At 45.3% G+C, this 16,042-nt stretch overlaps 1 protein-coding gene and 1 pseudogene across 1 annotated transcript; both read left to right on the top strand.

The window, feature by feature from the left end:
• Window positions 1–316: 316 nt before the first annotated feature.
• On the top strand, window positions 317–1,927 carry LOC147685289 (zinc finger MYM-type protein 1-like). The gene has a single exon (XM_086939772.1). The coding sequence runs from the start codon at window positions 317–319 to the stop codon at window positions 1,925–1,927; it is 1,611 nt and encodes a 536-aa protein (XP_086795898.1).
• An 8,849-nt stretch (window positions 1,928–10,776) lies between these two features.
• On the top strand, window positions 10,777–11,528 carry LOC147685288 (uncharacterized; annotated as a pseudogene).
• Window positions 11,529–16,042: the final 4,514 nt, after the last annotated feature.

Here is a 16,042-nt window from a genome sequence, read left to right as displayed (position 1 = left end):
GTTAGTTGACCTTTACTTTCAAAGGCCAATGCATGACCAGCTTTCTGCATTCTTTCACTAACACCCAATCCAATCTTCCAAAAGTCAACAGTTCAATGGGCAGTTGGCATTCATGAGGAAAGATGGGAGTACGCGACACTGGTTAAGCTTTTCGGAAATCCAAAAAGCTTTCTTTTGCACAGTTTGCTTGGCATTTAGCAAATCTGAAGAAAGTGGTCCTTTTATTCGAGGGCTGAAAAACTTTAGGCACTTGTACATGCGCATTACAGAGCATGAGGCATCCCAATTCCACAAAAGATGCACTGATTCGTATATGATGACCATTTCTGGAGTTGACATAACCACTCTTCTCTTCTCGCGGCAGACAACTCGTGCAGTACAAGTCAGAAAGAAGAGAGAAATATTGGAGCGTGTGGTTGAAGTTATTAAACTGATTGGTAAAAGGGGGCTTAGCTATCGGGGGAAATTTGAGTCTGTGTCTGAGTTGGATAATGATTTAATGGATCATGGGAACTTTCTGGAGCTCATCCTTCTGCTGTCAAAATATGACCAACCCCTTAAACAACACATTGAGTCTCTCACTTCCAAAGCAAAACAGAAAGGTGGCCGTGGTGCGACTGTGACATTCATGCCAAAGACCACAATTGGTTATGTAATAGAAACAATTTCCAAACTGATAAAAAGACACATTGCTAAAGAAATAAATGATGCAGGTATGTACTCAATCCAGATAGACTCAACTCAAGATATAACTATTACTGACCAGTGTTCCATCATCATCCGATATGTCACAGACACTGTACATGAACGCCTAATAGCAGTCAGAAATTGCACTTTGTCAACTGGAAAAGGATTGTTCGAGTTAGTACAAACTGCAAATCAACAAAATGGTCTTGACATAGCTAAGTGCATTGGAAATTCGACTGATGGTGTTTCCAACATGCAAGGCCAGTACAATGGACTCAGTACTTGGCTAAGCAAAGTATCTCCAAGTCACATACACGTCTGGTGTTATGCACATGTGATAAACCTTGTCCTTATTGAGGTGACCCAAGCATCTACAGCGTCCACCTCTCTCTTTGGACTGCTACACTCTTGTGCAGTGTTTCTCCGAGAGTCATATAAACGGATGGATGTGTGGCGTGAGCTGGCAGAGGATGGTCGAACAGTCCAGATCATTGGAGAAACAAGATGGTGGGCAAAAGATGCTGCTCTCAAGAAAGTTTTTGGCTCTTTCAATAACCCTGCCAATGCTAGGTTTATTGATTTGGTCAAAGTCCTTCATAAGATTTCATCTGACAATCTTAGATTTATTCCAAACGTACGGTGCCAAGTCTTACAATTTGCTGAGGGGCTATGTAAATTTCAAACAGTCCTAACAGCCCAATTGTATCTTCGCATTTTTGCTTCAACCACACCCCTCTCTAAGTATCTCCAAACAAGTGGAATGGATATCCTTCAAGCACAGAGAATGGTGTCAGACACTGTAAAACTCCTTGCCACAGATTCCCGCACTTTTGATGCTGTGTACTCTGCTGCCACAACATTTTCGGAGTGGGCCAACAAAGGTTTAGAAGAAAGGAACTGTGACCAAGAAGTACAAACCACACTTCCAGAAGGGAGATTGTCCTTTAAAAAGATGCCTGGGATGAGCACAAAGGATGAACCTATAACCCTAGCTAAAGATCAATTTCGTATTGGGGTGCATAATACAGTAATGGACAAAGTTATTCAAAGTCTGACCACTCGTTTCAAGACACACTTAACTTTGGCAGCAGATATAGCATGCCTAGACCCAAATAACTTCAATCAGACTCTCCCAGGTAATGCTCTTGTGAGACTTTGCTCCTTGTTGCAAAACATAGATAGCTCCATAACTGTGCAGACTTTGCAGGAAGAACTTCAGGATTTTGCTGATAAATGGTGACATTTAAAAAAGACACTACCTGAAGAGTATGACAGAGAAGACCAGACTAATGAAGACAAACCACTTCAAGTAGAAGAATTTGACCAAAAACCTTAGGCTGGGGGGCCAACAAAGTGCAATACTTGCCGTGACTGTGCTGTCTGTTGTTACTCTATCTGGAAAAAATACCTTCTTTTCAGCAGAGCCTATTGGCATTGGTATTTGTCATACAAATATGTTTTGCCCTTATCCTGTACACAAGTAGCCTGTGAGAGAAGTTTTTCCAAACTGAAGTGCATCAAAACCCGCCTAAGAAACCAAATGGGCCAGGAAAACCTTGAAGCCTTCATGCTCATGTCAGTGGAATGGAATGTGCTGTCTCAGTTGAAAACTGATGACATTATTGACTTAGTTGCAAAAAAAAGTGCATTGCTGCGGGATCTTTTGATTGAGTAATCCTCAGTCTCCTCATGGCCCAGACTTGAAGGCAGCAACAGATATGAATAAAACTGTGTTTTTTGTATATAGACATCACCTGCTGGCTGTGAAATAAATGTATGACTAGATTGTACAGATACATTTTGTCAGCATTCTTTACACCCCAGACTGCCTTTTCCTCGTTTGTGAATTCTTACTTTTGTTATTACATGTTCTAATCCCAGAGATTCCAGTTTTACCCTTTCTCCTTGACTTTGTACTAGGTTTCTGATTTATGTGATGATTAAAGTCTAGGACATAGCTGGTTGGGAAAGAGTATCTAACGACATTGTGCCGGGTGTTAAGACTGCAAGTAAGTATTCAGTTATCAGAACTGCAGTGCTCCTAGTCTTTACCAATGTTACTTGCTCTGTAAGCTTTAAAAGGCTTAATTTACTAAATATTTCTCTACAAATTAGTGTTTCATGAAAGGGCAAGCCCCTTGAATGTGGACCACGCCCCTTAACCACAGGCCACGCACCGTACATGTAGGCCACGCCCCTTGAATGTGGGCCACTTTTTTCGTCAGTGCCTGGGCCAAATTGTGATCCCAATCCGACCCTGATCTAGAGTCCAGACTTCTGGCTCTAGAGAAAGAAAGGAGATGGGTTTCACACCCATCAATGGTGGCAGCAATCAAAACAATAAGGATAGAGAGCAAACTTATTATCCCAAAATTCCCAAAGGGACTGTCCCTAAATAAGATGGAGGGTGATGATATCACCAAATGGTTCACAACCTTTGAGAAGGCATATGAAGCCTGAAGGGTGAAGAAGACTTTCTAGGGGGCACTCCTTTGGGGGGTTCTCTGGTAACTGTAGAGGCAGACTCCTGACCCTTTTTGGGACAGATTCTGGGTCCTGTGAAGAGCACTCTGATTTAGGGATTTGGACTCACAACTGAGGAGGACAGAATTAGATTCAGGGGGGCTCACAAAACCCCAAACCAAACATGGATTGATTTTCAAGACTACTCAGTAAAAACACTAGGTGGCTGGTTAACTAGAAACAATGTGCATGACTTTAATGGAATTTACAATCTGTTTATGAAGGAACACATATTAAGTAATTGCATTGATGAGAAGTTGCATCAGTACCTGGTAGACCTAAGTCCACTTTCTCCCCAAGAATTGGGAAATAAGGTGGACCACTGAGTCAAAACAAGGGTAACTTGGACGTCCACTGGGGGTCACTAACAGAAAAGGGTTACAAAGCCTCCCCAGAGGAAAGATAGTGAACCCCTTAAAGATAAAGTATGGAGTCCGATGTAGCCCCCCAAAAACCTGCCATCCAGGAGGGTGGGCCCAAAGACACCTGACAAACTAAAACAGGGTACCAAGGTAAGAATTGGGATCCTAACAGAGTATGATGTCACAACTGTCAAAAGGCAGGAAGCCACAACAAGGATCCTAGCTGTCCTAAAAACAAAGCCCCCAGTGCAGCTCCAGGGGTCACTAGTGTAGCTCCATGGGTTGGCCTTGAAACTGTTACAATTGTTCCTGTCATATAAGTCACAAACTGTAGACCTAGATGGTAACATCTCAGAACCGTTTTCACTTCTGTGTGGGGTGCCACAGGGCTAAGCTCTTAGCCCTTCACTTTTTAATATTTATGTGGCACCCCTGGCTGGTATCATCAGGTCCTTTGGAATCCAGCTCACCTCCTATGCTGAAGATACACAAATTGTGAAGTCGCTGACGGAGGGAGTGGAAAAGGAGGCAGGCGATCGCTTCCATGATTGCATGGGTTCCATCTTAGCCTGGATGTCTGCCAATTGCCTAAAGCTTAACTCGGCTAAGACCGAGGTTTTAAAATTTGCCAATAATCCACAGGTATGGACACCAGAGTGGTGGCCGGAGGATTTGGGTCTGTGTCCAGCATCTTCAAGGAAAGCCAAGTATCTTGGTATCATGGTGGATAATAAACTCACCATGGGCACCAAGTGAGCATGGTGACTTCGGCATGCTTCATGGTCCTCAGAATAATCAAGAAAATTAGGTTCTTCTTGTCTGAGAGTAGCCTTAGGAATGTGGTTACGACACTCATAATGTTGCGTCTGGACTATTGCAACAGCTTATATCTCAATATTCAAAAGCAACATCCGAACAGGCTGCAAGTGGTCCAGAACGCGGGTGCTAGATTGCTGACCAAAACACCTCAGTCAGGGGAGAACTTAAGAAATTGCATTGGCGTCCAATACCACTAAGATCACGCTTCAAAGAACTCTGCATTGTCTTTAAAGCTGTGAAGGGAACAGGTCCTGAGTTCCTTAAATCTAAACTTTCATGGTATAGTCCTAACAGAACATTAAGGTCAACCAGGTCCAAACTAGTGCTAACCGCCCCCTTTTAAAAAAACTAACTGGGAAGGCAGAAGTTTTGTTCACTGTGCCTCCAAGGCATGGAACAATTTCCTGTTCTAATGAAGAAATGCCCAAGATCTGCCAAAAGTGGCACTGGGAAAGACCGGATTAGTCAGGCAACTGTCCAGTGTTCACTACCAAGTACAGTGACCCCCACCCTAAAACAGCAGACAGGCAACCAGAACCCAAAGAAGTCTGTAAAATAGCCCCTTCACTTACCAGTGAGGAGCTAAAGGTGTGGTTCTGGGCACTGACAGCTGTCAGCAGCCTCTGCTGGGTGTTCGCCTTCATGGCAGCACAGTCCTTGGCATGGTGGCCTAGCCCCCTGCCAAATAGCAAGTTAGGGCCCTGATGGAGCAAGGTTTCATACGTAAAGAGACTTGCTCAGATTCAATCCTCTCGAAATAATATATAACTGTTAGAACTGGGGGTCTCTAGTTGGCAGAGGCAGGTGGCAGGTGCCACTGTCCAAATAGGGACCCTTGCTTCTAGTCAGGGTGAGGAGGAAACCCTCTGAGATAACCCCTGCTCAACCCCTTGGTAGCTTGGCACGAGCAGTGAAAACACCACAAATGGACTCCACAACAGTTTAGAAAAATAAACGTATTTAATCTAAACTAAACAAGACCAAAATGACAAAAATCCAACATACACAGTTCAAGAATATGGTTGCAAAAGAGTTCTTAAGGTTGGGATAAAATAATCCACAGTTGCGTGAAAAGTTCACCATTGCGTCACGTTTAGCCAACAGTACCTTTAAATGCGACAAAGTTCCAAAACAGAAGCTGGTGCGGTGGAAAACAAGTGATGCAATACCTCTGAGACCATGGGGAGACAATGCGGCAATTCCGCTGGATGTAGCGGCGTGTTGCGACGAGTCCGGTCTGTATGGGGAGGGTTGCGATACCTTGTATGGATTACGGTGCGTAGGTTCTGTTGGAAGTTTACTCTCACAAAGGCACGATGCGATGACTATCGTTGGTTGCGACGATGTCCGGGGTGATGATGCGCGATCCAGCAGCGTTCTTCCTCTCGCAGCTCCTGGATGCAATGGCCCTGTGATGATCCTCGCAGCGAAGTGATGCGGTGATCTCACCCAGCGATGACAGGCTCTGCGACGATGTTCACAGCAGCAGAAATCTTCCCGCTAACGGAGGATGCAACATCTTCAGGCAGCGGTGACAGGCGCTGCGACGATCTCGGACTTCGTAGCGGTGGGAATTTTCTCGCTCAGCCGGGTTTGCGACAAAACTTGCAGAAAGTTCTTTAAAAGCTTGATTTTCAGCTTCCCAACACAGGTACAACTTCCAGAGGCAACACACATGGGCCACACACTCCAGAAAGGACAGAAATCTCTCAATAGAGTTCAGGGAAGCTGATGGTGAAGTCCTTCTGTTCCTGGGACTTCAGAACAGAGAGCCAGCTCTCTTTCAGGCCCTTGGAGATTCCTTCAAGCAAGGGGACACAGCACAAAGCAAAGTCCTCCCCTCTCCTTAGCAGCAAAGCAACAGCAGACCAGCCCAGCAGAGCAACAGCAGGACAGTCTTCCTTCTTCAGTTTCAGCTTTCTCCTTGGCAGAGGTTCCTTCTTGATTCCAGGATGATCTAATTTTCTGTAGTCAGGGGTCCTATAATTATACTCCTAAAAGTATTTGTTCCCTTTGTGCAAGAGGGCTCTGAGCCTGATCCGAACCAGTACTGGGTGTTCCTTGAGCACTTTGTTTTCCTGGCTTCTCCTTTCCTTCCAGAGTGAGGGGCAGGGTCGTCAGCTGCCCAGCAGGAGGTAGAGCCAGCATTGTGGAAGGCAGGCACAGCCCTATTCAGGCCCAGGTGCTTCCGGTCCACGTTTTGCGGTCTGCCTAGCCATTTTAGAGCAGAGAGCGGAGACCAGAGGAGACAGGCTGCGTGCAGGCGTGAGCGCTGAGCCTAGCGCTGGGAAAACAACGCTGCCGCAAGCCGCAAGCCGCAAGCCGCAAGCCGCATCCCGGGGGTTCTACTGGGGGATTCTACCGCCAGGAGAGCCAAGCAGGGAGAATAATACCCACCGCTGTATCGCCGCTGTTTCTGCGGTACTGCGGTACTGTTCTACAGTTCTACAGTTCTACCGAGTTGAACCAGGCGGAGGAGACAGGCAGGGGCTGATTCTTGAGCCGTCCAGGGGGATGCTCGCCCGGCGGCATCCGGCGGCCGCCATTACAACAGCCGCGAAAAACTACAAGCACCAGCAAGCACCTGGTCGAACGCTGGGAGAACGCTACAGCTGCAGGGGAGTTCACCGTCGGAGAGTTGGAGAGTCACTGAGTCACTGTGCGGTACCCTGACTAGCGGGGAGCTGCAGAGAGCTGCGGGCGGTTGTGAGCACTGACTTCGGTCGCGCTGAGATAACAACACCACCGCAGCAGCACCAGTCAGAAGAAAACGCAGAGCCGGATTGGCCGGTGTGATTCCGCGTCCAGCGCCCTGCTGAGCCACAATTTCACGAGCTGGCGGCTTGGAGACTGGAAAAATGATCTCTTCCACCACAGCAGAAAGTACCTGAGAGCCGGCGGTTGGCAGCGGTCAACGGCCTGGAGATTAGAAACTGACCCGGACCCGGGCACAACCGGGCAGAAAGCAGTAGAGAGTCGTCACGCCAGCCCTGCCAGAACGACAAAATGCCAGGAAGAACAGCAGTAGCTGCAGCCTTGCCGGGCACCTCAAACCCTTGGGGCCTCAGTGTCAGGCTCGCCTTGCCCGCCCCACCCTACCACGAAAGCCAGCAGGAGCACAGGAGCATTTGCGAGAGCTAAGCAGCACCGCAGTGCAAGTAGAGGACAGAGTGGTAAGAGGGTCAGCCTGAGCAGAGGTGGGGGAGGATCTGTGGATCCTGGAGGTCTTGGAGACGGAAACCCCTTGACAGCAGGACACAGATTAAACCTGACATCAGTCACTCTGTCCCCATTAAACCGGCCGAATAGCCCTTATACTCCTATACAGTCTGCAATCTACCCATCCAGACAAAGACCATCATCATTATAATTTTATTTAACACGACTAGATCCATGAAGAAGGTAAAAGAACTGTGAGGTGCCGCTTGGGGAAATGAGATCAGGGAGTGTGCCAACCAGCGGAAAGCAAGAAATCCCCCCCAAAAAACGAGGAAAACAACTGCAGAATAAACAATGCCATTGGAAAAAGGGTCCGATGCAACCTCAAGGGAGAGGTTGGTATCAGCACCAACTCCTGAGTTAAACTCAGACACCAGACATAAATCAGGTCTTCTAAAGTTCTTTTATCCTAAGGACCCAATGGCAGCAATTTACGCTCCAACCGCGGAAGCTAGCAAACTACCAAGCCCCATCGTGCCACTGAATGCCCCCCACCATTGGCAAACAACCTGCAGAACAAGGTAAGCGAGGACTCGGGCGTCAATCACCCAAATCGAGCACGGGTCCTCCTCTTCAAGGCAATCAAACATTAGTGACCGCCCAGGTGCAGTGCCCCAACACTCCCTCAGCTCCATACAAAATAAGGGGAAGTACAGTCGTAAAGAACAACTTAGACAACAGCCCAGTAAGGGACATCAGGCTGAATAAGCAAAAAAGTGTGATACCTGCGGAGCCAACTGAAGCTAGTGACCAAACAATGGAAATTATGGGCGTACAGGAAGGAACCATTTGGCCCAAAAACTTACCCAACTCATCTGGGCAAGAAGGGGACTCATGGATAAAGTCCCTCTTTTCACCTAATGATTCTCAACTTGCGGAACTCACAGAGAGAATTACAAAGTACATTGACTCGCAAGGGAGAGCATCACGACCAGAACATGGTTTTAACGATCGTCATCTGAGTCCAGGTAAGCTGGTCTCAACCCCCCTGGATTGTAAGACACAAAGAAGCCAACAAAGTGCTTGCGCAAATGACAGCATCACCGCATAGACAAATAAATTACAGCCCATTTACACAGCGCCATTTGCAATTTCCTCAGGGAACACGTCGGAACTGGAACCCAAAGTTTCCATCCATACTGCGCCAATCACAATTTCATCAGGGAACACGTCGGACTTAGAACCCAAAGATTTAAGTGAAATTCAAAAAGATGTAACGGATCGAGAACAAGCACTAAAGGAGGGCGATCTAGGCAAAAAAGCCTTATATATGGGTGATATAAAACCTATCCAAAATTCCATAACTAAGGATAAACCAACAAAGCTAGGCTCAAGTACAAGAAACAACCAAACCTAGATTCGGGCAAAATCTTCCCTACATTTCTATCGAAAATCAACCATAAAATAAAATCTAATTTTTCGAACGGGTCACCTACAGGAGAGGAAATATTTACAGACCGATTTGACATATCAAATATATCAAACTCACTAAGGGGCGAGGGCCCCAGGACTGGAGCCAACTTAACGTCATCCCCATCCTTAGGCGCCATCAGCCAAATGGAAATTAGACCGTCCCAGCAATCATTAGCAAAAAAGCGGGAAAGAGAAAAAAGTAAACCCATACAAACGGACGTTCCAGGAGGGAGGGAGCAAACCAAGTCGCTGTCAGCCCCCGAGAAAATAACCTTGGACATAACGTACTCACAAAGAGGACTCCAACTCTGGTATAAAACACAAACTTGAACAACAAATATCTACAACAGTTGGAGGAAAACTATATGAGGCAATTGGATCAGCAGCAGCACGAGAAACTAAAATCGTGTCAACCCCAATGCGAATCACTGTCTTGGAAAAGAAACGTAAATGTTCGCTAATTCCAAAGGAGCAAAGTATGGCCCCCACGAAGCTAACCAATGCAGTAATAACCCAGAAAAACGTAAATAAATCTGAGTCAGTACAGAATGAGCAGGAACATAAAAAGAATCAATTTGCGTGCAAAAGTATCCAACCTCACAACCTGCCATTGTGCAATGCTGGCCCAATTCAAAAGGAGCCAAGCAACGTTCAAGAACTATTTGACTTAAAACTTACCTTTATCCCAGAATATCCTACAAGGGGCCCCAAGATATCTTGAATCGAGGGAACTTATTAAAATTATTCAAGGAAACAACGGGCCTAAAAGAAATTACTTCCCAGGACCTTTACTCTGTTGAATTCAGGCAAAATGTAAACAATGTGGCAATTGAAGAAACAGTAACAACTAACTTGGACCTCAAGGGAACTGGTAGAAAGGATTTACCTCGCAAGACAAAAATTCGAATTATAGGGTATATCTATAATACGACATAAATGCCCGAGGTACCCCTACCCTTTACAAATTAACACTCATGAGCAAAATAAGGGGCAGGAGAGAACAAGTCAACAAGCCTCCTGTCTACGTGGTGCCCCAGCATCCACGCCAGAGCCACTAAGAACAAGTCACCCTCAACAAACAATCGGTCCTCACCATGCACACAGAACGGACTGGTCTTGGGTACCCAATGCCCTGAGCCCCAAATCCCTTAGTAACCTTATGGAATGAGATGACCCCTCGAAATCTAACAAAGAAATCAATAGTTTCAATCTGTTCGTGGAACGTGCACGGATTTCGAGAAATGGCCCATGATCACGAAACCCTAGCATTCTTCCTACGACAAGACATAATCATGATCCAGGAGATATGGATGTTACAACCCTCACCAATTCCAGGTTTTAAGGAACACCATATACATGCGGAAAGCTTCTCCAAGCATGGACACCCCCCGGGGCGGATTATCGACATATATAACCCACAAATACAACTGGTGTTCAGAGGAGATAGACGTGGGCCTAAAGTGGGCCCAAGTGATCAGAATCTTCAAAACCCCGATGCAGGGGACAACACCGTGGCAAATGTTATTATTTAACGTCTACATTCATCCAGATAAAAAATCTCAAAAAGAAAAGTATGCGATTCTTGTGTCACTTATTAAGGCCATGCAAAGGACCTACCTACTGCACCCGTTGGTTATCTCATGAGATTTTAACAACGTGCTCATTGCCCACAATAAAGCGAAGGTGAAGAAGCCCACTGACTGTATGAGAAAAAAGTTAGCCTCTAGTCTAACTGAACATGGATTAGCTCCACGCATCAAATTTCAATTTGTGGAAATTAAAATGGCGCAGTGAAGGACTGGGTAAATTTATGGACCTAGTAAAAACCCATTTGGCAAATCTTGGAACTCAAAAGGAAGAGGAACGAGTATCCAACTGGGAGCAAATGATTTAGGTCTTGCAGGATAAATTCCCAGCAAGGCCAGGGACCCGTAGCAAATGTAACATTAAGAAGGAGCCATGGTTTGACACGGAGTTAAGAGCTAAAAAAAGAATGGTTGCAAAGGAGGTTCGAACACTAGCAAGCCAAAAAACATCAGGGTCAGTGGTAAATAATTCCACACTAAGGGGTGCCAGGAGTATCTACAGGAAGGCACTGAGGGCCGCTAAGTACAAATACAAAGAAACCACCTGGAACAAACTGTTCATAGCAGGCAAACACCAAAACAGCCGAGTCTCCTGGGGTATTATAAATGATTTAAATCAAGGGGTAAAACTCCAACAAGAAGCAGGGGTCGGAGCTGATACCTGGACTAGACATGTACAAGCTTTATACAGCAAAACAGATCAAGGCCATGCAAACGGTTCATGGGCAGCTAAAGATAATTCGGAAAATTTAAAAAGAGCAAATAGCAAGGAGCACAGGGATCCTGAACATGAAAGACTATCGAACGGGCAGAAGGAGCCAGATGACCTTACCTCCATAAAGGACTTATGTAAAATCATTTTAAGATTAAAGTCAGAGGGCGCCGCAGGCCCAAATGGCCTACCGAACGCAATCTTTAAACATTATCCAGATCTGTGGTCAGAGACCCTAACTCCACTGTTCAATCAAATATACAGACAACCAGAGTTACCAGCATCCTGGAATGGTAGTATTATCCATCCCATTTTTAAGCACGGCGACCACCGTAACTCCAAAAAATATAGACTAATATCAGTAATAGACGTTGAAGCTAAACTCTATGCCTTCTACTTTACCTACAAGCGTGGATAACAGAAACAAGGATCATGCCATTATTCCAAACAGGATTCAGGCAAGGAATGGGAACAATAACCAACCTAACTTGTCTGTCTATCCTAAGGGACACTGCGGTAGCGAAAGGCACTCGTTTGTACGCCTGTTTCATAGACATTAAATCAGCTTTCGACCAGGTGAACAGAGAGCGCTTGTGGAGTAAATTGGAGACCTGGGGATTGCCACACCAACTCTTAACAGCCATCAAAGCCCTTCATCATCAAACCTGGGCAAGAGTGAAATTAGGTAATGGAGGCAGTACAACTAGGAGCATTCAAACTCACCAAGGCTTAAAACAAGGCTGCGTATTAGCTCCCACCCTCTTTAATCTTTTCTCTCTGATCTCTAAAGCGAGATCGTCTCAGTAGATAGTCACCCTCCTTCTCTAGAAAACAAATCAATAGACTTCTTACTATATGCAGACAATATAATTTTGTTGAGTCAAACACCAATCTGCCTACAAAGGGCCATCAACAAACTAACATCATATTTAGAACGCGAAAGCCTCGAACTAAACAAAGAAAAAACTAAAGTGGTTCGGCTCGTGGATCAGAAAAAACTAAAGTACAAATGGACGGCCCAAGGGGTAATAGTGAAAGATCAAGAGTATTACAAGTACTTGGGAATAACACTAACAAAAGGGGAAAGCCAAAAGGATCACAGAACCGCATTAAAAGCAAAAGCAGAATCCTTAATCTTGGCGCACCGCTCTTTAAAAAACAAAATGGATTGTCAAAATCATAACCACTTATTAAAAGTAATGGCAGCACAAATTATGCCCACCCTAACTTACGGCCTAGTTATGTGGTGTGGCAAGTAGGTTGATCTTTTAAACGCTCTACTGATAAAAATCTATAATGCGGTTTTCAATCTGCCCAAATCCGCCTCAGCCTCCCAAGTTAGGCTAGAATTCGGCCTGCTAAACCAGAAGTTCCGGAGCATGAGCGGCTTCGTGAAACTCTGTTGCAAACTTCGAGCAGCGGACTCTGATTCACTTGACTGGCTGAGTTGGGAGGAAATAAAAAAACGGGGAAACCGATACACCGAACACTTGGGGAAAGTACCTGAAACTCTGTCTGGAAAAGTTGGAGCCGGAACCAGCATGGAAATCGGGGACAGACAAAGTTAGTCTAAGCAAACAAGCAAATGCAGCAGCAAAAAGGAAATCCTTTTTGGAGGATAAAAATTCATTGGCAAAACGTCGGCACAGCTGGACCATTATGAACTCTTTTAAAACCTTAAAGCCACTTGGATATTTAGTAACACACTTAGGTGGCCACCTAAAAAAAGTATTTCTATCCTATCGGATGGGGATGCAGGTGGCAAAGGACCTGTTACCGTCCTGGAAACATTCTGACCAGACGGAAAAATGCCGCCTCTGTGGGTATAAAACAGAATCACTTGTACACATTTTTTGCACATGTCCGGCCCTGATAAGTCAGAGACGATTTTTATTGAAACCTATCTTCAACGAGTTAAAAATTTGTTCCTGCAGACACGCAGTTACAAGCTGGCTTGGAGGATTCTCTATAATCCTGGCTTGGCGGGGGGGTCACATTTTTGGCGATAGCAAAAAAAGCCTTAGAATTAATTGAACAGGAGGATGAGCTAACTGGCGGGCCATCAGGGACCCTTTTAATCCAAAGACCTAATATGCACCGGCCCTAACAAAACAGAGACAGTGAGACACAATTGCAGTGTTTTTTTAACTTTATATTGTAATTTTTATCATGTAAATTTTGTAATAATTTTAATTAATTATGCAAATAAAACTTCTTCTTCTATCCCCTCCCACCACTCAAGATGCAGATGCAGTCATTCAGCCTAGGGCTGACTTAGCCATCCTCCTGGGGAATCTCTAGCCCCCGTCATTCTCAAACCAGACCTTCAATTCACATCAGGCCAAGGCACACAGAAAGGTCAGACAAGAGAACAGCAACTTTCTGAAAGTGCTATTCTCAAACACAGGATTAAAAAAAACCCTTTCCTAAAAGATGTTTTTATTAAATTCTGAGTTCAGGGATACTAAACTTTTGTGTCCTGCCGTGCTCCTATAGGAAGATAGACAGGTAGCCACTGTAGCCAGCCTCCCCCATGATAGCCTATGGATCAAGATAGCCTTACAATAGTGAAAAATGAAAATGGCTGTAATTCACTACCAGAGCATGTCACCTGCACACGTACATGCTCTACCTTTCACATACACTGCACCCTGCCCAAGGGGGTACCTTGGGCCTTCCATAGGGGCAACCAATGTGCACAGAAAGGGAAGGGTTAGGCCCGGTCAGTGGGGACACTGACCAGGTTGACACGGCAGTTCACGGACAGCACACAGGCACTGCGGTGACAGGCCTGAGACACCATTTTAGGGCTACTCATGTGGGTGGCACAATCAGTGCTGCAGGCCCACTAGTAGCATTTGAATTACCAGCCCTGGCACACTTAGTGCACTTTACTAGGGACTTCTTGGTAACACAAATATGCCAATCATGTATATCCAATCACAATAACAATTTACACAGGGAGCATATGCACTTTAGCACTGATCAGCAGTGGTAAAGTGCCCAGAGTCCTATTGCCAACAGCCACAGGTCAGGAAAAATAAGGGAGAAAGAAGCAAAAAGTTTGGGGATAACCTTGCAAAGAGGGCCATTTCCAACAATAACCTATTAAACAACATGCTTGTATTACTAATAATTGCACCACACGACATTTTAGTATCTAGGAGAAGCTTTTCTATGTGCTTTTACTAACAGTAACTTGAGTGACCTAATATGGCCTCCAAAAACGTGGGAACTTTACTGCTCATGCGTCTGCCACATGTACGTGGTGTGACACATCTTTTGCTTTTGGTGGGAATTCTTTGCAGCTGCGCACTAGTAATAAGATGGCTACTTCATGTATCACACATTAATGCACCTGTTACTGCTTGAACTAAACTTTGATCGTTCTGCTTAACTATTAACTCTATAGTTAAAATAAAGTAATGGGAAAAGAGTGGAGATAAGTGGTATACAGTGCATTCATTTATTCTCGCATTCTAATGTGTTTGTCTTTGACTTTATCATTAGCTCACATTTGGGTCTGAAGAGTAACTTGTAACGTCATTTTGAAAACTGCACTGCGCATGAGCCAAAGTATCAAGAGTCCTCAGCCATGACATTGAACTAATGCCAATGACAGTCTTGCCTGCGATGCGCCTGGGAATCTAACCTTGAGAACTCTACAGTGGAAGAGACAATATAAATTGTTATATTGGTATATCATTTTGCTACAGTAATGCTGGGTGGAATAAATTCATTGGAAACAAAATAGTTGGCGGGAACATTGATCCACGTTATTGAATGAAAATGATCAAACTGGTATGGTGTGATGACCTCTCCTCGCCTTTCTGCCCAATCAAATCAAGGGAATACACAAATTTGCAACACTAGGGGGTGGTACCTTGCCCTGGAAAATTATATATTTAAGGTAGGCTTAGCTAATTAGATTGTCCGACTTGTCACAGACCTGTCACTGACCCAATGTGTGCTGAAGGAGATCGAGAGCAGAGGTGCTAGTCGAGCACTCTGTCAGAAGAATCAGAATTGCTGAGGGAGAAGAATCGATGACCCAGTCGGGGTCCAAGTGTTAGCCGCAGAGAAAGAGGGGTATGACGCTGGTGTTGCACTTACCTGAGGTCCTGTCCTGATCTGCACCTGTCCTGTCTTGATCCGCATCGGTCCTGACCTGGATCTGCACCTGTTCTGTCCTATTGGCACCAGATTATTATTATTATTATTATGTTTCTTATATAGCGCCTGAATCGACCCCCGAAGGGGTATCTCCGCGCTTGCCTTGGGAACCCGTCCTGGCTTTTCCCTGTGAGATAGCCCCTACAGGGTATCCCCAAGGTGAAAGCCAGGCATCCCGCCGTGGGGGGCCGTTGTGGAGATTAAGCAAGCTTAATGCCCAGAGTTGCAGAGTGTGAACCCATGATTAGGTCAGGCACCGAAGCGAGAATTATCGAGTCCATGGACATTTGAGCTCAAGACCCTGCCGCGTCGGGAATTGAACCCTGATCCCGGGTCTGACCTCTGCTTCAAGGTCTGCCTGCTCTAACCAGTGAGCCACACTTCTCCACATACCAGATTACTCGGCAGCCCTGCCTTTGCCCCAGCCCGTGGACAGGGTTGGTCTTCACACCATTCTAGGTAAACATAATCTGTGTGGTACGTCATTGTACTGTTTCCCTTTCTCACCCTTCCCAGGTATCAATGTCTAAAAGAAATCTCGTAATATT

Source organism: Lissotriton vulgaris, chromosome 10 (assembly GCF_964263255.1).
Source record: "Lissotriton vulgaris chromosome 10, aLisVul1.2, whole genome shotgun sequence".
In the NCBI taxonomy this organism is placed as follows: domain Eukaryota; kingdom Metazoa; phylum Chordata; class Amphibia; order Caudata; family Salamandridae; genus Lissotriton; species Lissotriton vulgaris.
This window is presented reverse-complemented; position numbering and strand designations above follow the sequence as displayed.